This window comes from Rhopilema esculentum, chromosome 17, assembly GCF_057945365.1.
Source record: "Rhopilema esculentum isolate cy_ngs chromosome 17, ASM5794536v1, whole genome shotgun sequence".
Classification (NCBI taxonomy): Eukaryota; Metazoa; Cnidaria; class Scyphozoa; order Rhizostomeae; family Rhizostomatidae; genus Rhopilema; species Rhopilema esculentum.
This window is the reverse complement of record NC_142831.1, coordinates 1,854,860-1,875,658: the sequence shown is the minus strand read 5'-3', so window position 1 is coordinate 1,875,658 and position 20,799 is coordinate 1,854,860. Positions and strand designations below refer to the sequence as shown.

General features: G+C 34.4%; 2 protein-coding genes across 3 annotated transcripts in view; one reads left to right on the top strand and one right to left on the bottom strand.

Moving 5' to 3' along the window:
* The window catches only part of LOC135691497 (uncharacterized), a 66,195-nt gene that overhangs the window by 18,935 nt on the left and 26,461 nt on the right, over window positions 1-20,799 (bottom strand). Inside the window, exons 2-6 of the mRNA XM_089113352.1 lie at window positions 15,550-15,862; window positions 15,145-15,232; window positions 14,152-14,577; window positions 12,970-13,395; window positions 8,084-11,346 (exon numbers count right to left, since the gene is read on the bottom strand). Of these exons, the coding sequence (XP_088969478.1) occupies window positions 11,336-11,346; window positions 12,970-13,395; window positions 14,152-14,577; window positions 15,145-15,232; window positions 15,550-15,862 (1,264 nt within the window). The 3' untranslated portion in view covers window positions 8,084-11,335. Of the gene's footprint in view, window positions 11,347-12,969; window positions 13,396-14,151; window positions 14,578-15,144; window positions 15,233-15,549; window positions 15,863-20,799 lie in introns of the transcript that reaches the window.
* LOC135680841 (fucolectin-1-like) lies at window positions 3,488-19,141 on the top strand. 2 transcript variants are annotated; one of them, XM_089113354.1, is made up of 4 exons: window positions 3,488-3,744; window positions 4,544-4,864; window positions 5,316-5,760; window positions 18,265-19,141. In XM_089113354.1, coding segments are annotated over exons 2-4 (738 nt in total). In that variant the 5' UTR covers window positions 3,488-3,744; window positions 4,544-4,572; the 3' UTR covers window positions 18,266-19,141. The 2 variants fall into 2 exon arrangements, with proteins under 2 accessions (XP_088969480.1, XP_088969479.1); XM_089113353.1 differs by lacking the exon at window positions 18,265-19,141 and having other exon boundaries at window positions 3,489-3,744; window positions 5,316-8,066.

The window sequence follows — 20,799 nt, the reverse complement described above, 5'->3', positions numbered from 1 at the left end:
AAAGTTTTCATCTCGCCGCTAGCCAACTTTCCACCATTTACACAAAGCGCATTGTTTCTTCCCCCGTTTGAACTAGCCTTCCCAACACTAACATTGAATGGGTTTATATCATGTGTAGGCCAGTCTACAGAATTTGTTATCCGAACATGTGTAACAGCGGCTACCTTTTTAAGATCCACTTGCCACCAGGGCTGCTCTTCATAACTGGTGAAACTACATTTCTGCCAGTCTGCCGTCCTGTCACTATCATTTCCAAAGCTTGCCACAAGTTCTATTCCGTCATATGTATGGGTTGATGAATGGGAAGATGGCTTCTTATAGGCGATATTCTTTGCTGTGGCTAGAAGATAATATACAGAAAGAAATTGTAATGAAATCTTATCTCATGCATAATACTAAACAAGGGCCATGTTCTTCGCAGGATTAAAAAGATAAAAATTGAAAGCTGTGTTTGATGCTCCTTTTGATCAATGACTTGTTGTTCATCTTTCTTCTCTCTATTCAACTAATTTTTATATGTGCCCTTTTCACAATTTTCTGTCACAAAATTAGTTTTCAAATTTATAAAGGAAGTTGAATTTCGAATAGGCATTTCAATAGAAAACTCACATTTTTCTCTTCAAAACGGGTTGAATAGTATATCCAACCCTCCCGTTTTTGTGTTTCAATGAAATCTTTGGGATCCTGTGCTGATTTTTTATTCAACTGGCAAATACCCAACTCTTTGGTTAAATTTATAGACTTGCATCGATGCTCCATGATGCTTTCAGCCTCACACAACTGCTCATCCAAGTTGTCCAAAGAACGAAATGTAGAACTTAGTGAGTGATCATGAAGCACAGCAGTAAAATTGGCGAAGATCTTGCATGGCAGACGAAGTATTTCTCCATTTACATTTACCGAAAACACCAGCAACAACAGTCTGGAAAAATATTAGTACTGAATCAAGGCTCACTTTTTACTAGCCGTTTTCTACAAAAGCAATTTAAAAATGTCCTGGTCCATTAAAGATATTCACATGAAGAGGCCCATCAAACCTAGCAACAATGGTTGTTTATAGGCATGAAAAAATTTTTATGATAAAATTTCACGAATCAAAAAAAAGCTTACAGAAATTATTTATAAATATCATCTTAGATAGAATTATTTCTCAGAAGAAAATTCCTCTATTAGAATGCTGAACTACTATTAATCACCTTGAGGAAAGTTCTTTGGAACCTTAGCCTAATACGTTTTTTTGTTTTGACAAGAAAAACTTTAATAAAGCTGTTACATTTTCAAGACAACACATTCTCTAAACGCTAACAGACTTTTAGATCTACTTCAAGACAACATTTGCTATAAATTAAAACTTTATGTAAGAAAATGTAACAGTAATCATTGTCATAGTTCATCTTGAAAAAAAATGAAGTTGGTAAATTGAAAGAAAGAAAATTCGTAGTAAAGACTTTTTCATAGAAATATTGTAAGTCAAATTCTTAATTTAAAACAATCAATTCCAGATGAGGCCAAGATTCTACTATGCTTCATCTTCAGAAAAAAGTTCGTGTTAAAAGCATGGGTTTTGCATCAAAGATTTGCAAAAAACTAAACTAGTATGATAACGATTAGCAAGTGAAAAGTAAATAAAGGGGAAAGAAAGAAGCACAAAGTCTAAAACAAGAAAATGGAGCAACATCGGGAATCAAGAAAGGACAAACACGTAAAATGAGTTGACTTTTCTGGAAGAACAGATAGAAAACATCTACAATAAAATGCATCTTTATTGATCGGGAAACCAGAAAACTTTGTCTTTTAACCTTATACTGGAAGAAAACAGCTCACCTCTTACCAACTTTGAACAAACTTTGCACTGACCATAAACTGATTCTAAAATTGCCGTTAATTGTAAATGGAATCTATTTTTAAGTTTGACAACATCTGAATTTATCAATAGATTTGAAAATTTGCATTTGTTTAATACTGTTGAAAACAATGTTGTTATTGAAGATTTTTCAGATGCAATTCCTTAATAATTTTGCCGAAAGTTAAAGACATTGAGTCATGATAAATAGACTGGGTATACCCTAAGTGCCAAAATCCGCTGAGTCATGATTTCCATGACTGCGATGCAATTGGTTGACCTTAAACTGGTCACATGAACTCACCTCGTACTGATTAACATAACAGTTTCCATCAATAGCAAGTTGTCAACAACGGATGCCAATATCACATGAAACAGCAGCGATCACGCCGAAACCAAATGACCCCCTATAGAGAAATCCTATTTACCATGACTCAATGCCTTTAATTACTTAATCAACCTGCATGAGTTCTTGTTGCTTAGAATAATAAGAAAATAATAATACAAATATACATTATAATAAGAGTCTTGCTTGAAAAACTCGAAGGATCTGCTGTTATATTAAGATTCTAATTGCATCTAGTCATTTCCTGCAAATCGATTGATTTATTAACTTGGGCAACTTCCAATTTTTGAAGAAGTTTTCATAAATACGCACTTTAAAATCCAATCGAAGTCTGTTTCTTGATATCTTATTTAAACAGTTGATGATGAATATTTTTGAATTGAAATGCATTGATTAATGTTTTGCGAATTTTCTGATTCATTTAGCTGTTGAATCTTATATAATCAAAGTAAAGAGATATTAAACTATTTCTTCAAAACCCTAAGACTTTATCAGCCTATCAAGTGATCACACTACCAGATATTAAGATTGATTTTGTTCAATCGTTTAATGAAATCTTATTGCTTTATTAGCCTTGAAATTATTTTCTATTCAATTTATATAAAAGAAAGTTTCAGAAAGTTCCACTTTTAAATCTAATTAAAAGGACATTATAGTGATAAGACTTAGGTTTAAGGAGATAGAGGAAAAATAAAGAAAAAAGGAATTCACTTATTATAGCAAGCCAATATCCGGGTGGGGAGGTTAATTATATAAGGATTGAGTACAAACCATCAATCTAACCTTTTCTCTCCCTGCGCCCAAAATGTTGCACTTTGTTTCTCTATATTTTTTTCCTTTCAAATTCAACCGAAACATTTTCTGAATTTCTTGTAATCAAAAAGAAATAGTTCAGGTGAGCTAACCAAAAGAATAACTTTTACTCGATTACTAGATCTGAAACTAAATATGAACCCAACATTTTATATTTATTAAAAAAGCTTATTGGAATATTATCGCATATTTTCATCAGCCAAACTTTAGGAAGACCCTTTTTGAGGCGTAATAAGTGATCATCGAAAATTTGTAGAATTATTTCTGGCCAGATGTTGATAGGCGGCAAGTATCCTTCTCCATCCTCCCATTCTCTGTTTTTAGCCCTGCGCTCTTACAAGACGCCTGCTGGCCTATCGCAAGACCGTTTTGTATACGGTTGTGTAGAACTAAGCAATCTTGAACAATTTTCATTTTTTTCCAGAAAGCTGTCTCGTGTCTATCGCTGTGAATTCAAAAGAAATTCTTCGAAAAGGAAAGTTTACATTTGTTTAGGGAATATTGGATTTGATTCATTAGAAGAATACGAAGAAGCTGCAATAATTATGCAGGTGGAATATTTCAATTATCTAGTTTAACAAACAAGTAAATGCCTCATCAAATTATATCATGCCGAAACGGCTTGCTACTTTTAGATTCGCCTCTTGTCTTTGCGCTATTGTCTTAAAGTAAAGAAGCAGAGAAGTATTGCTGGGTTGGACAGAAACAGAGACAGTCATACATAAACGTCGACAATTTTCAAGTAAGTTTTCGTTTATATTTTAGTCTAATTGTATCAATTAAGGTAATAATATCCAAGATGGTTGAAAATTATTTAGAAACATTTTTTGCAAGTTTGTAAACCAGCAACTGAAAGTTTCTGTTCAACATTCCGATTATCAAGAATTTTGAGGAATACGTACATCGCTTTTCTGGTTAATCGATAATCAAAATCTTAACCTTTTGACTGTGCTTACCCAGCTCTGCTACAAAACGTCGCATGGGTAATAGCAAAGAATTTACTGACAAGACATAACCAGGGGGGAGTTGAGGTCTTATTACAAATTTTTTGGTAATTTGATATCCTCAAGGGTCAACAACAATGTCAAACAATGCCAACTTCTCTCCAAACACCTGCAAGTTTGGGCTTGGTTCCTAGTTTAGAAACAAGGTACCAAAAATGGTAAACGCTCAAGTCTCATCTGTTTCGATAAGAAAAGTCACGACCTACAAAATTTTCGCCTAAATGCCTATGCCTTAAGTACCAACACAGATCTCTCCTTTAGATCAACCTTGAAAACATTGGAAATCCTTTAAATCCTTTAAAAATAAAATTTGGAAATCCACAATGCTTTGTAAGTGCCAAAAGATATTAAATTTTTTATGACTAGTAGTGCATACAGTTTTCAAGAGATTTTATTTTTGAATCAAATAGTAATAAATGAAAATAAGTAACCTCTTTAAATAAGACTACAATTTCACAGCATTTTCATATAATTCAAATAGAAGTTGAGTAAAGTTTTTCACAATTATATTAAATACCAATTTAATCCGTTTTCTAGGAAAGACTTCAATCTATCTATTGTCCAAAATGGGAGTATTTATGCTCGCGACGTTGCTTCTCCAAATTTTCTGCTTTGCTTCGATAAATCCAGACGAGAGCCAAAGTACAAGAAAATCCGTTTTCGAAGAGGTGCATAACCCAACTCAGATAACGACAAGCATGTTTCATAAGACCTTCCATCAATGCAGCATGGATTACACATGCAATTACATTGTTAAGGATGTTAAGAGCCACACTTATAATAGATTTAAAGATGAGCAAGAGATCCCGGCTGAAAGATCGAACTTTGTTATATGGTCAAAGGAACAAGCAACAAGAGGTATGAGTTGTTATTTCCAAAGCCATGTAATCAACAGCTCTAGTTAGTAATCAATAACTGGATAGTAAATCCTTTTATGTGTGTAGAAAAGATCTGTAGTAATTGTGAAAGAAGTGCTTTGTTTTTGTATTCAGTCAAAAATCTTGAATTCATTGAGGCTTAGTTTTGTTTCCCTTCTAGGGGAATATCATAGGTAACCAACCAAGCTATCACGTTGCAACTTCATCCTTCTATTATCGTGTTGCAGCCTAAAAGTATACTGGAATTTGATGTAATATTTTAGATGAATAGAAAAATGTAATATTCTGCAAGATGTCTTTATACGAATAGAATGCAATATGATATTTTGATAATTTAGGAACTTATTGCCTGCCTCTTTATGGCAATTCAATTTAAGGAAACTGGTTTTTGAGATTGCGATGAAATTATTTTGCTTTGACTTAAATTTCAGGCGTTCCAGGGAATATCGCTTATAAGAAACCGTCCTCGCATTCATCCGCTAATGAATATGGTGGAATTACATTTGTTGCCAGCTTTGGAAATGACGGTGACAGAACTGGAGACTGGCAGCGATGCAGTATCACAAAAACTGACATATTACCCTGGTGGCAAGTGGACCTGACAAGGCAAGCTGCGGTCGCAAGTGTCCAAATAAGAAATGGCGCAACATGGGGTCAAGAAAAAATCAATCCATTCGATGTCAGTGTTGGGGATGATAGATCAAGTGGCGGACGAAACAATGCGCTTTGCGTGAAAGATGGAAGGTTGGCAAGTGGTGAATTGAAAAAGTTCGATTGTCCAAGGCCTTTGCTTGGTCGGTATGTGACTGTGTTCTTGAACAGGCAAGAATTTCTTCAAGTATGTGAGCTTGAGGTTTACGAATTTCAAACAGAATGGTTCGTATAAAGCATCGTTTAATCTTTTTCATGTTCGATATTGATTGTTCTATATGTTCTGTAAACAGTCTGTAGCAATAGCTTAATATACCTTGATTGTAATGAGAAGCCTATTCAGCTCAACTTTTACTTTCTCTGGATGTCGCTGACTTAATTTCGCTTATGTAACATTGGTTGTTGAATTATCTCCTAAAGTCCTGCTAACACAGAAGTGAATCCGAAAGAGCAAAGAGTTTTTCTTGATATTGCACGACTTTCTGAAATGATTTGTCTGAAACTGCATAGGATTTTATCTAGATACGCTTATTTCATAGATTGTTGTTGTAGCTGACCCGAATAAAACCTTATCTATTGGGGCCAGTTTAAGTACGACCCACTCTTCTTCTAGCTGGAAAGCATTTGTTGCATCTGGATTCATTAAATTTGCAACGTGTAATACCAAACAAATCCGGTCTCATGCCTGTAGCCCCAAAGGCCAGTCGGTCTCATGCCTAGTAGAAAAGGATAATCAACTTAATGAATGAATTGGTGTATAGAACAGGACTATTCAATGAATGAACATCTCATTTCTGATAAACTAGACAGGGAATTTTATAGAAAAAACTAGCAAACTGCCTAACCTCAAATTTTATTTCACATTCTTACTAAATCGACCATGGAGATTCCAAATCCAAGATGGGCCAAAAAAAATTATCACCGGAAGTTACTGTTTTTGATGACGTCATCAAAAAAATGATAAAAAATCTTTAAAAATCGGCCAAGGACTCGAACTCAACTTTTTTTGCATTTTTGCACTAAATTAACTATGCAGATTTCAAATCTGAGGTGAAATGAAAAATATCTTGAACGGAAGTCAAATTTTGTGATGACGTCATCAACTTGGAGAAAATTCACTTTGAACCTTTTTAATTGTTTTCTCGCAACTATCATTGTCAAATATGTTCCATATTCGAATTGCACACATTCAATGCTTTTAAAAGATGTATTGAATTTCTATTATACTTACTTTTAAACGTTCTTTCATGACGTCATCATCATTTTATGACGTCATCGCCTTTTAAAGGTAATTGAATAACGCGTGAAAGGATGCCTAAAAATCTTTAGCTAGTTAAAAAAGTCATTCAAAATTAAAATTTCGTTGTATAGAAAATTATATGGATCCATTCATCCTTCATCACTGTCTCCTTTGCTGGAACTCCAGAAGAAAATGTAGTTCTACTCATCATCGTCTGCTTTAAGCTGATCACCTCACCATAATTTTTCCCATGGCCTAGTCCTCATTGGTTACGGAATTTTCTTCGATTTCATCACTAGAGCGCTGCAGATCTTGCAGTTTTTTAGCGGAGGGTGTGCGGGGCCCTGCACAAGATGAACATAATTTGTGTGAAAAAAATTTTAGAATTATTTTGCTGACTCCAGTATTTTCTGCAGATATTCACAGCTTTTTTAACGTTGAAGATCGGATATTTTTGTCATCAAGCCGTTAAGAAACGTTTTTCTCTGTATATCCTCTTCGTGCCATTTCTTATTTATTTATCAAATGTATGTTCAAAATTAGAATATGTAAAGAAGTTTTTTTCCTATAAACCACACTAATACCACCTGTAGGCCAGATCATTCTTTCCATCGTATGTCTAACCAAAGCTTAAAGGCAATTTCTCTTACAATCTTCTTTCGATAATGTAACCAATAGTAAATGCTTGTGTCAACCAGTATGGATCTGGTTGTAGAGCTTCTGATTATCTGTTTTTCATTGCCTTGCGAATTCTTACTCTTATCTGCACAAGTGTTTCATCACATTTCCCTTTGTATGATTATTTTTGCCCAAATTTTATCGCTTTCGTGAGAATGTCTTTGCAGATTTCCTGTCTCATCGTAACTCTCTCGAGCAATTTTCCCTTTCCAGAACACTACTAAAGCTTTTTAAAATGTTAGCTTTCCTCACAACAACATTACTGGTGTTGTTTTGCAGCCAATAACTGCATGAACAGCCGGTAGATTTTTGGAACTATCTAAACCCAGGTAAGATACGACGTTCCAAAATTAACCTACTTCTCGTTGTCAATCTTTAAGGAATATTTCCTTGAAGGCTTTTCACACAATAAGCAGAAAACTACATTAGTGTCCTTTCGACAACTAATAAATTTTATCGATGAGGAAAGAATGGAATATCAAGTGGATGTCAGCCTCTTCATAGCTGCAATTAAGCAAGTATGTCGTGGAATCTTTGATTATCTTTAAGGTTTGTTATTTATTGGTAAACATGAGTGCTTTCAAAATTAACTGCTTTCCTTCTTAGCCCTGGTAAAGCCTTTGGATTACCTTTAAAAGGCGATGACGTCATAAAATGATGATGACGTCATGAAAGAACGTTTAAAAGTAAGTATAATAGAAATTCAATACATCTTTTAAAAGCACTGAATGTGTGCAATTCGAATATGGAACATATTTGACAATGATAGTTGCGAGAAAACAATTAAAAAGGTTCAAAGTGAATTTTCTCCAAGTTGATGACGTCATCACAAAATTTGACTTCCGTTCAAGATATTTTTCATTTCATCTCAGATTTGAAATCTGCATAGTTAATTTAGTGCAAAAATGCAAAAAAAGTTGAGTTCGAGTCCTTGGCCGATTTTTAAAGATTTTTTATCATTTTTTTGATGACGTCATCAAAAACAGTAACTTCCGGTGATAATTTTTTTTGGCCCATCTTGAATTTGGAATCTCCATGGTCGATTTAGTAAGAATGTGAAATAAAATTTGAGGTTAGGCAGTTTGCTAGTTTTTTCTACAAAATTCCCTGTCTAAACTGAGTATATTCCAGTTCAGTCTGCTCATTTCGTTTCTTAGTATTTCGATCTTTCCAAATCCATTCACTGTTCTCACATTCTATGTTCCTATGATGATTTCTGTTCCTATGAGGTTAATACCGCGGTCTGCAGTAGCTAACTTATCGCCTCCGCCCTGATGACAATCAACGGAAAACTCGATCGTTTTTATCCTGGGCCTCGATCGATCCAGTATGGAATTCTGGTTTGTCTTGTTCATGAGTGAATCAGTAGGCAGGTAGTTCAGCGGCGCACATCTCCTCTCCCAGTATAGATGGCTGTTGACTCATAGAGTTCATCCGCAGTTTAACACATCTTTCTTGTTTCGCTTGAATGGTGTTCACGCACCCTCCTCCCCCAAAAAGGGTTGGGTTGCCAGTTTGGTCGCCGGCATCTCGATCATGTAGACAGGTAATACTGGATGGCATGACCACCATTAGCAAGTCTTGCGACCTAACCTGACTGACATATATACACTTGTGTAATTGATTTTTGTTTAAAATGAATCTTTATAGATACATTTTGCAACTATAAAGATTTTTAGTTTTTCAGCTTGATGCAATATGAGTACAAATATTTGTATAACTATATTAAAAACGAATTACATATAATACTTTAACGAAAGCAGCTATGTCGTATCATTGTGTTCACTCTATGTCACGAGGTAGAGAAAAAAGAAAAGAGACGTAGATTAAATCTAAACTAGGCTCTAATCAACACATATCCACTAGTAATAAAAAACCAACAACCACGCTTCAATGCGCTACTAAGTTTGAACTCAATAGCGATGTGTTCTTTATTGAATGTCAACACAATACATGCAAATATTTTTAAGGAAGGTGACAATAGGCTAGTTTCACCACACTCTACACATGTTGAAACGGTGTGCATTTCTGCAAGGCAAGGGTCGTTCGAAATCAAAAATTCAATTAAATCGTGACCATCATGACCTCCTAGCGTGAAAACCAAGATTCATTGTCCGTTACCATTCTATAAAAAAAACTGTATATAGTAATGTAAATAAATACATACACTTGATAATGCACTTTTTTTTCCATGTATCAGTGGTTTTCATTGCTTGAGGTTTCAATGGTTTTCTTTTCTTCACACTTATACTGCAACTCTGTGGAATGGCAAACAGCCAAAACCTCATCACTGCTTTGCGGTGCGGTTCTTAGTGATATTGCTTAAAGAGACTGTCGAGTGTCTAAGAATCATGCGTACTTCTTTTCCTTCATGCTTTGCGACTGACAGCCTAATTACTGGCCCTAGGTCAGCATTGGGTCGTCAATCAGTCTAGCTGTACTATTGATCCCTGATATGGGGCGAAACCGGTCTACAGCCGACTGTTTGAGGTGTCAGTGGTTTTCTCTCCTTCACAATTTCCATGTACAAAATATTGTTCTCTTGCTCCTTTTTGCATTAAAACTCACTTGCCATCATTAATTACCCTGAACTCTGAACATCTAATGATTTCATTATTTCCAAATGTAACGTACGGGTATAGTATTTACAATACAATATGTTACAAGGAGTGTCATGTAAGTCATTTTTAAGGCTGCCCAACCAATGCCACTTGTCTTTTGAATATAGAAGTGGAGACCTAAGGTTTAAACTAACTCCTTTGGTCAAAATAATAGCGGTTTTTCATGCTTATCTACATCGACTAACCACCCCATCCCCCATACCCCATCTTTTCGACACCCTTGACGGAGATTATCAGCCGAGAAACATTTTAATAATGTGTTGATAAACCGGTTTATAGTCTAAAAGATGTCGGACGAAATATGCAAATATTCTACTATGTGCAAAAATATTGACATCAGGAAGTCACCAATAATATCATAGAGTTATTATTGTTGAAAATTGTTACACGTGACTTGGATATGACCAAATTTGGAGACAGGTCAATAAAAACATATTTTCGCGGGATTCGCTCCATCTAAAAAAATTATTCACCAATCAATTGCTCTCATTTATTATATTTAATTAATGAATAATTGATTTTATACTGCTGATGTCTGCAAAATGTAACATCCATGATGTTCTACATCTTTCTGACGTCATATGTATCTGACGTCATTTGTCGTCAATTAAATTCTTAAATAAATTCCTGAAGTTTTCTTTGATCTTTTAATATGATGATATCATATAATGCACGCCTCGACTATCATGGACCGTTACTGTAATATCGTTGTGGATTGTGCTCAGAATTTCAATTGCTCTACTGTTATTAGAATTGATTCACTTTTTTAAAACTTGTTGGTTACGGTTATATTCTTCTATCAAAATTTGTCTACAAATTTATTGTTTATTAGTTTGTTCATGCCGATTGGAAAAAATTTCATTACAACCCTTCCTATAGACATTTCTAGGCAAAACCACGTCAACAATCAGTTCCAAATTTGGTTTTCAAACTAACAAAGGAAATGCTAGGTAAACCTACTGCTTGACTAGCTTTTGTTTTTCTAGAATTATATAGGAGTGGTTTCCTAAATGAAACAACTTCAAATTAGTGTTTGTCAGAACGATTAAGATTCCCTGTCTTCCTGTTCAAAACAACGGAATTTACTAGAAAATTAACCTAAAATACATGACAAATTACGTTTTGATAAAATAACCTGAAAGCTCCGTGCATTTTTAAAATTCTTTTTTGCAAATTGTAGTAGATATATTGCTCTTCTCTTCAAATGCATCCTTGCTTTCCAGGAAGTAGAAAACAAATGATGATTTCAGAAGACTTCTTTTCAGAATACATCTAAAATGAAAAGTTCATGTTAATATAAACTTTTAATATCACAATATGACAGAATTGATATCACAGCATCCACTCAGTTGATCCAAAAGTATAATTTCTGTTAGCAAAAAAATTGTTGATAGAAACTCAAACAAAAAAATCAAACAAAATTGTCCTCATGCTAATGGTAATCGTTTCATGCCTGATGCCAATCTTTATACATTGGCGAGATTTGCATACTGAAAGAGATTGGTGGTGCTTGCATGGACGAAAGTCTGATGTTGTGTACTTAAATTTGAAAAATGCCAATGGAACATCATATGTTGCTTTTGAAATTAACAAAGTATGGTGTTGCCGAAGCTTGCTTTAAAGAGCCCTGTTTCTTCGTTTTAGGAAGGCCAAGTACCCTAAGTACCAGAGCCACAAAATTTCGAGCACGTAAATAGAAAACTAAGCGGAGAAGCGGAGACCTTCGCCACTGCGGTCGCTAGAAAATTTTGATGGAGGGGGCTACAAAACCGATGGTTTGCCGACAAAATGTGTATGGCTTTAGATACGGGCGTGGTTCTTAAACGATTATAATGATTATTGATAAAACTCGCGAATATTTATCACTTTGCTCCTCTTCTCGAATCTTCTAGTCCTGCGATCGAATTTATGTGGGTCTGGTACCCATTCATTCTTTCAACTGTTGACAGTTTTGAAAAAAGAAATAGACCTTTTTGAACATTGATCCTTTGATTCTTGTAGCAATAAGTCATTTTAGCCATTTTGATAGTCAAAGATATCATGTCCAAGATAACTAAAGCAACCAAATATAATTGTTCTATATTGTACGACTCTCCAGCCACCAGAAAGCACTAAACATAGGCTTAGATCAATATTCAAAATAGAAAGCATCACCCAGGAGGACTAGATTGCAATCTACATTAAGTAAAAAATTTTTGGCATGACAACTTTATCCGGAAGGTTGTCACGTCGACAATTTTTTTATGATCCACATATGCGCAGTGAATATTGACTAAAGCTAAGGCTACAATCTTTAAACATGAGTGATTACAAAATTTTTGGAAAAATTTTTTTTTTGAAAAAGCCCTTTTCCAAGTTAATAGGACCACCAGTTCAAATAATTATCATTATTGTTCTCATCGTCAATTACTGAGCCACTAAACTAAGGATTTGAGCCGTTCCTGTACATAATGTTTTATGACATTGTCATGATTTCAATAGTCAGATATTCTTCCAAAGTTTCTTAAAACTTTTGTGAAACGAATGTGAAACTAGAACCTCATGTCTTTTCGCTTCACACATCCAAAAGACTGTTCAAAATTTTCCTGAAGATTTGTCTGTCCGAAATTTTAAAAGTATGATATAAAATTCCTTCGACTAAGTTCATTGTCCGAAATTTAATCTGTTGAAAATTTATGTTCTCAATGTATGTGTCGAATGTTCGGTTGGTAGAAAAATTTATCCACAGCTTTTAGACGCGCAAATGCCTTCAGTGCAGTGGCTGCGAGAATTTTTGCCCTTTATTCGAAATACCCTGGGTCCCATAGTCTCCATTATTAAATCTCAGAAATAACGAGGCTCTAGTCTGGTAACCAATGGTATATTAGAAAGAAAGCCTTGAGTTCAAGTACATACCTTCATAAACCTCAACCTCGCATACTTGAAGAAGTTCTTGCCTGTTCAAAAAGATACTGACGTAACGACCCATCAGGACCTGTGGACAATCGAACTTTCTCAACTCTCCACTGACCAGTGTCCCGTCTTTCACACACAGTGCATTGTTTTGTCCGCCATTCGTCTTGTCGTCCCCAACACTGACGTTGAATGGATTGATTCTATCTGTACCCCAAGTTGCGGCATTCTTTATTCGGACACTTGTGACTGCAGCTTGCCTTGTAAGGTCAACTTGCCACCAGGGTGCCATGTCAGCTTGTGTGACACTGCAACTAAACACATCTCCAGTTCTGTTCCCATCATTTCCAAAGCTGGCAACTAATGTGATTCCATTTATGGTGGAAGTTGATGAATGCGAGGACGGCTTTTTATATGCCAAATTCTTCGCTGTTAACAAAATTATGGTCGGATAAAGAATATTAAAACTTAGTTTTAAAATTCATTGGGTACTTGTTGATAGAAAAAACACACATTCCATGCCTTATTTTGGTAAAAGCATTTTGAGAAGTTTTTGCCAAGCAACAGATCACCATGTCAACGTAGAAAACAAAAGGAATAACATCTAATGAGTCTCAAGAGATCTACATTCTGATATCAATGATAAAAGAAAGAAATAATTACCTAATAAAAATATATACATGCATATATAAAAATGTTTTGCAAGCGATACTCAAATTTATCATTTTTCAGCTGGCATTTTAGTTTTAGAGAGGCCAATGATAATTTTTATCACTTTTGCTGACTTAAGCTTTGGTTTAAAGTCAGTCTGCATGCCAAATCCTAAAGTAAAAGCCAATTGATCAATGGATATTTTCCTTGCAGAATCTTGTTTTGCCATTTTGGCATTTTGTTTGGATAATAATTTCACGTTTGGATTTCATCTTATTTTAACAGTAACTTATTTACTGGTCAGAATTATGCCAATACAAAAACCTGTGTAAAAGAAAAAAATTATCTTTTCATTCAGACTTTGTCTGTACTATTTGGGTGAAGACAAAAAGAAAGAGCTTTGTATTTTTACAACAAATCGAGTGATATTGCCTGGTCTATATACTTAACCAAGAACCAAAAAAAGAAAGATAGAATATTTGAAACAAATATCAAACAAACCAGCCACAAATAATTAGATTATTTGAAACATACCTTCATAAACCTCAAGCTCGCATACTTGAAGAAATTCTTTCCTGTTCAAAAACACACTCACGTAGCGACCCATCATCAGCTTTGGACAATAAAAAGTTTTCATCTCGCCACTAGCCAACCTTCCACCATTTACACAAAGCGCATTGTTTCTTCCGCCGTTTGAGCTATCTTTTCCAACACTAACATTGAATGGGTTTATATCATGTGTAGGCCAGGCTACAGAATTTGTTATCCGAACATGTGTAACAGCGGCTACCTTTTCAAGATTCACTTGCCACCAGGGCTGCTCTTCATAACTGGTGAAACTACATTTCTGCCAGTTTGCCGTTCTGTCACCATCATTTCCAAAGCTTGCAACAAGTTCTATTCCGTTATATGTATGGGTTGATGATTGGGAAGATGGCTTCTTATAGGCGATATTCTTTGCTGTGGGTGGAAGAAAATTTACAAAAAGTAATTGTATTAAAAACTCTTCTTATGCACAATACAAAACAAGGGCTTTTGTAAAACTATAAGGTTTTACAGATAAACGTAGACGAAAGAAGGACAACAAAAATGTACATAATTTCTATTCGATATCCAAACGACGGCAATAAACTGGAACAAAAACGAGGATGTATCAAAACCTGACACTACAAATATTCGGCGACTCCACAATAACGATTTTGCGTAACGGCAACTTTAACACGACTAAAGGTAACGTCAACTTCAAATCGACAGAATTTACGAACAAGGGTACAGCAAATATACCACTTGACAAACAAACCCTAATTATGTTTTAACACGATAATTATATCAAACAAAGGGACTGATGAAAACAATAGTCTTGATGGGATGATGCAATGATATAGAATGTTGATGGCAAGGAAACAAACAACAGTACTGACGCAAACATTGGCACACAACACAATTAGTTTACTAGAAACAAAACATGCAAAACTGGTTGTATAGCACTTTGTACCCCAAAAGCAATGTAGTTGCTATTGTATTTACCAATGCATTTATACCCTGGGCAGTAGCAAGTGTCAATGCATTTATGTCCGGCGCTGCAAGGATCATTTGCTTGGCAATACTGACCAACCTGCAATGTAAAAATTTTATTTCATGAATGATCAATTGTTAGCCCTATCACAACATATCACGAGTGCTATATTAGTCTTGAAATTTACGAGAAAAAAAGCTCTTTTTCTTTAAGGGCATGTTTTTTGCAGAGCTAAAAAGATAAAGATTGAAAGCTGTGTTTGATGCTCATCTCGATCAATGACTTGTTGTTCTTCTTTCTTCTCTCTTTCAACTAATTTTTATATGTGCCCTTTTCGCAATTTTCTGTCACCAAATTAATTTTTAAATTTATAAAGTTAGTTGAATTTTAAATAGGTATTTGAAAAGAAAACTCACATTTTTCTCTTCAAAACGGGTTGAATAATATGTCCAACCCTCCTTTATTTGCGTTTCAATGAAATCTTTTGGATCCTGTGCTGATTTGCTATTCAACTGGCAAATACCAAGCTCTCTGTTTAAATTTATAGACTTGCATCGATGCTCCATGATGCATTCAAACTTACACATCTGCTCATCCAAGTTGTCCAAAGAACGAAATGTAGAACTAAGTGATTGATCATGAAGCACAGCAGTAAAATTGGCAAAGATCTTGCATGGCAGACGAAGTATTTCTCCATTTGTATTTACAGAAATCACAAGCAGCAACAGTCTAAAAAATATTAGTACTGAATCAAGGCTTACTTTTTACTAGCCGTTTTCTACAAAAGCAATTAGAAAATCTCTTTGTCCATTAAAGATATACACATAAAGAAGCCCATCAAACCTAGCAACAATAGTTGTTTTTAAGCATAAAAAATTTTGATGATAAAGTTTCGCGAATCAAAAAAAAGCTTACAGAAATTATTTATAAATATCATCTTAGATAGAATTATTTCTCACAAGAAAATCTTCCGTTAGAATGCTGAACTACGTTTAATCATCCGGAGGAAAGTACTTCGGAACCTAAGCCTAATACGTTTTTTTTTGTCTTCACAAGCAAAACTTTAATAAAGCTGTTACACTTTCAAGACCACATATTCTCTAAAGGCTAACAGAGTTTTAGATCTACTTCGAGACAACCTTTGCTATAAATTAAAACTTTATGTAAGAAAATGTAACAGTAATCTTTGTCACAATTCATCCTTGAAAAACAAAAATGAAGTTAGCAAATTGAAAGAAAGAAAATTCGAAGTAAGACTTTTTCATAGAAATATTGTCCGTCAAATTCTTAAGTTAAAACAATCGATTCCAGATGTGGCCAACATTCTACGTTGCTTCATTTTCAGAAAAAAGTTAGTGTCAAAAGCACGGGTTTTGAATCAAAGACTTGCACAAAACTAAAATAGTATGATAACGATCACCAATTGAAAAGTAAATAAAGGGGAAAGAAAGAAGTACAAAGTCTAAAACAAGCGAATGGAGCAACATCGGGAATGAAGAAAAGGACAAACGCGTAAAATAAGTTGACTTTTCTGGAAGAACAGATGGAAAAACATATATAATATAACATTTTAAAATCAAGACATACATTTGAAAATGCATCTTCTTTGATCGGGAAACCAGATAACTTTGTCTTTTAACCTTATACTGGAAGAAAACAGCTCACTTCTTACCAACTTTAAACACACTTTGCACTGACCATCAACTGATTTTATATTCCCATAAATTGAAATTGGAATCTGTTTTTACGTTTGACAACATCGGAATTTATCATTACATCTGAAAATTTGCATTTGTTTAACACTGTTGAAAACACTGTTGTTATTAAAGATTTTTCAGATGCAATTTCTTAATATTTTTGCCGAAAGTCAATTACCTAATCAACCTGCAGAAGTTCTTGTTGCTTAGAAAAATAATAAAATAATAATACAGACATGCATTTTGAGAAAAGTTTTGCTTTAGTAGCTTGAAGGATCTGTTGTTAGTTAGCATTCTAATTGCGTCGAATCATTTGCTGCAAATCGATTGATTTATTAAATTGCGCAATTTTTAATTTCTAAAGAAAATTAGATAAATAGTACTTTTAAATTTAAAAAAGTCCATTTCTTCATTATCTTATGTAAACAGTTGATGATGAATATTTTTGTATTGAAATGCATTGATTAATATTAAATTTTCTATTGCTTATATAATCAAAGTAGAAAAATAGCAAAAGTTTTTTTCAAGAACCTAAGGCTTTATAGGCATGTCAAATGATCATACTATCAGATATTTAGAATGAATTTTATTAAATCATTTATTAAAATAGTATTCCTTTTTTAACCTTCAGATTTTTTTCTATTCAAATTATATAAACGAAAGTTTTAGAAATGTCAAATTTTTAATGCTAATTAAAAGGAAATTATATCGATAAGAATTAGGTTCAAGCCAATGAGGATAGCCAATGAGGAAAAATAGAATTCACTCTTTGTACCAAACCAATATCCCCTGGGAGTTTTAAATTATGTATCAACCAAAAAATTGCTCTCCTTGCATACGAAATTTTGCACTTTCTTTTCTATATTTCTATTAATTTCAAATCTATTTCATGTACTCTGAAAAAAATTGTTCAAGTCAGCAAACAAATAGCTTTTATTCGACTAGTAGACCATGAAAAGGAAAATGAGCCCATCCTTTTCTGTTTAGGATAAACACATTTGGAAGCCAAATTAGCGATCATCGAAAATGTGTACAATTATTTCTGGCCGGATGTTGATAGGAAGCAAGTATCCTTCTCCATCCTTCCATTTCCCTTTTTTCAGCCCTGCACTCTTTCAAAAGGTCTTTTCGCATATCGTAAGGCCGTATTGTATACAGTTAGTTAGAATTAAGAAACCTCTGCCAGGTTTAAAACTTTTCCATAAAGGTGTTCCGTGCCTATCGCTGTGAATTTGAGTTTAAAAGGAAATCTTTGTTAGATATATCTTGCACTTGTTCACGTAATATGGGATTGCATTCATTAGTAATGGACAAAATAAAGAATACGAAGGAGTTGCATTAATTATGCAGGAGGAATAATTCAATTGTCTAGCTTAACAAACAACAAAATCCCTCAACAAATGATGTACTGCCTAAATAGCTCTTTACTTTTAGATTCGCATCTTTTCTTTGCGCAAATAATTTAACATAAAGAGGAGTGAAGTATTGCTGGGCTGGACAGAAACAGAAACAGTTGTAAGAAAAATTCAACAATTTGAAAGTAAGTTATATTTTATTTTTAGTCTAGTATTCCCCATTCCGACTATTCCGAAATTTGAGGAATACAAACATCCCCTTTCCGGTTAATCGGTAATTAAAATCTTACACTTTTGTCTGTGCTTCCCCATCCTTTTCCTTTGACTTAAAATCATTTCATTTATTTTCGCAGAGTTTACTTCAAATGGGTTTATTAGGTTCACATTTTACGAGCAAGCAATTTTCAGCTTAGATCATTTCGAGTTCTGCAACAAAACGTCGCATGAGTAATAGCAAAGAACTTTGCTGACAGGACAGGACCAGGGGGGGGGGGGGGGGGGAGATGAGGCCTTGTTAAAGAACTTTTTGTAATTTAATATCCTCAAGGGTCAACTACAATGCCAAACAATGCCAACTGCTCTCCAAAAACCTACAAGTTTGGGCTTAGTTCCTAGCTTAGGGACAAGGTACCAAATAATGGTAAACGCTCAAGTCTCATCTGCTTAGATAAGAAAGTCATGACCTACAAAATTTTCCCCTGAATTTTTATGCGCTAAGTATCAACACAGGTCTCCCATTTCGATCAACTTTTAAAACGTTGGAGATCCTTTAAATCCTTTAAAAATTAAATTTGGAAATCTACAATGCTGCATTTAGTTTTCCAATGGTTTAATTTGAAATAAAAAGTTATTGATAGAAATATGTAAGATCTTTGAATAAGACTACATTTTCACAGCATTTTTACATGATTTAAAAACATGTTGATTATATTTTTTGACAATAAAAGTTAATATCAATTTAATTTGTTTTCTAGGAAAGATTTCAATCCGTCTATTGTCCAAATGGGACTTTTCATGCTCGCGACGTTGCTTCTCAATATTTTCTGCTATGCTTCAATAAAGTCAGATGAGAGTCAAAGTACAAGCAAATCTGCTTTCGAAGAAGTGCACAACCCAACTCAGATAACGACAAGCACGTTGCATAAGGCCTTCCATCAATGCAGCCTTGATAACACCTGTCGTTACTTTGTTAAGGATATCAAGAAAAACATTTTTCATCAATTTAGAGATGAGCAAGATATCCCGACCGAGGGATCAAACTTCATTATATGGTCTAAGAAACAAGCAAGAAGAGGTATGAGTTGTTACTTCCAAACCCATGTAATCAACAGCTGTAGTTAGTAATCAATAACAGGATAGTAAATATTTTTATGCGTGTAGAAAAGATCTCTACCCATTATGAATTGTAATTGATGCTTCTTCCAAAAAAAATTAGTGAAGATCAAAATAAGGCACAATTTTACCTAAGGAGTGCTTGATTTTTTTCTGAATTTTTTCTGAGTTTAGTTCTTGAATTTCTCTAAATTACAAAATGGTTTCATTAACTGAACGGACTTTTCCTTAAACTTTCTGTTAAGCTACGATTGGGGTTGTGAACATTTCTCCTCTCCACATCACATTCCGAATTATTTTATTTTGCATAACTTCTTTCTGTTTTACCTTAATCAATCTTATTTATGCATGGGTTGGCAGTGAGTGTTTCCATGTAATGGCCATAGGGTAGTCATTGACTTTTGCTCCTCCTTGTATGATCCTTTCATTTTTATGTTGCAATTTGACAGTAAAGAAGAAGATGGAGTATTCTATAAGATGTTTTTACTAATAAAATCCTTTGATTTGACTTAAATTCTAGGCGTTCAAGGAAATATCGCTTATAAAAAACCTTCCTCGCATTCATCTGCTCATAAATATGATGGAATTACATTTATTGCCAGCTTTGGAAATGACGGTGACAGAACTGGGGACTGGCAGCGATGCAGTATCACAAAAGCTGATATAGTACCCTGGTGGCAAGTAGACCTTACAAGGCAAGCTGCTGTCACAAGTGTCCAAATAAGAAGTGGCGCAACTTGGGGTCAAGACAAAATCAATCCATTCGATGTCAGTGTTGGGGATGATAGTTCAAATGGCGGTCGAAACAATGAGCTTTGCATAAAAGATGGAAGGTTGGCAATCGGTGAATTGAAAATATTCAATTGTCCAAGGCTGTTGCTTGGTCGGTATGTGACTGTGTTCTTGAACAGGCAAGAATATCTTCAAGTATGTGAGCTTGAGGTAAAAATCGTCAGAACACATATAAAATATGTTTCATTTCTTTCCTTCTTTGCATTAATTTTATAACTTTTGTGCACTTTTCTCTCTTTTATGTCATCAAAACATCGAGAATCTTTGGGATCCTGTTCTGTTCTTTTGTTCAACTGGCAAACAATCAATTCCTTTTTTTAATAGATTTGCATCGATGCTCAATGATGCATTCAGTCTTGTACATCTGTTTGCCAAATTTCCAAAGAATGAAATACAGATCATAGCTTAAAAAGCTCCACAAAGAAGTTTGCAAAGATTTTGTATGGCAGACGAAGTATTTTTCTATTTACAGTTGCAGAAATCACCAGCA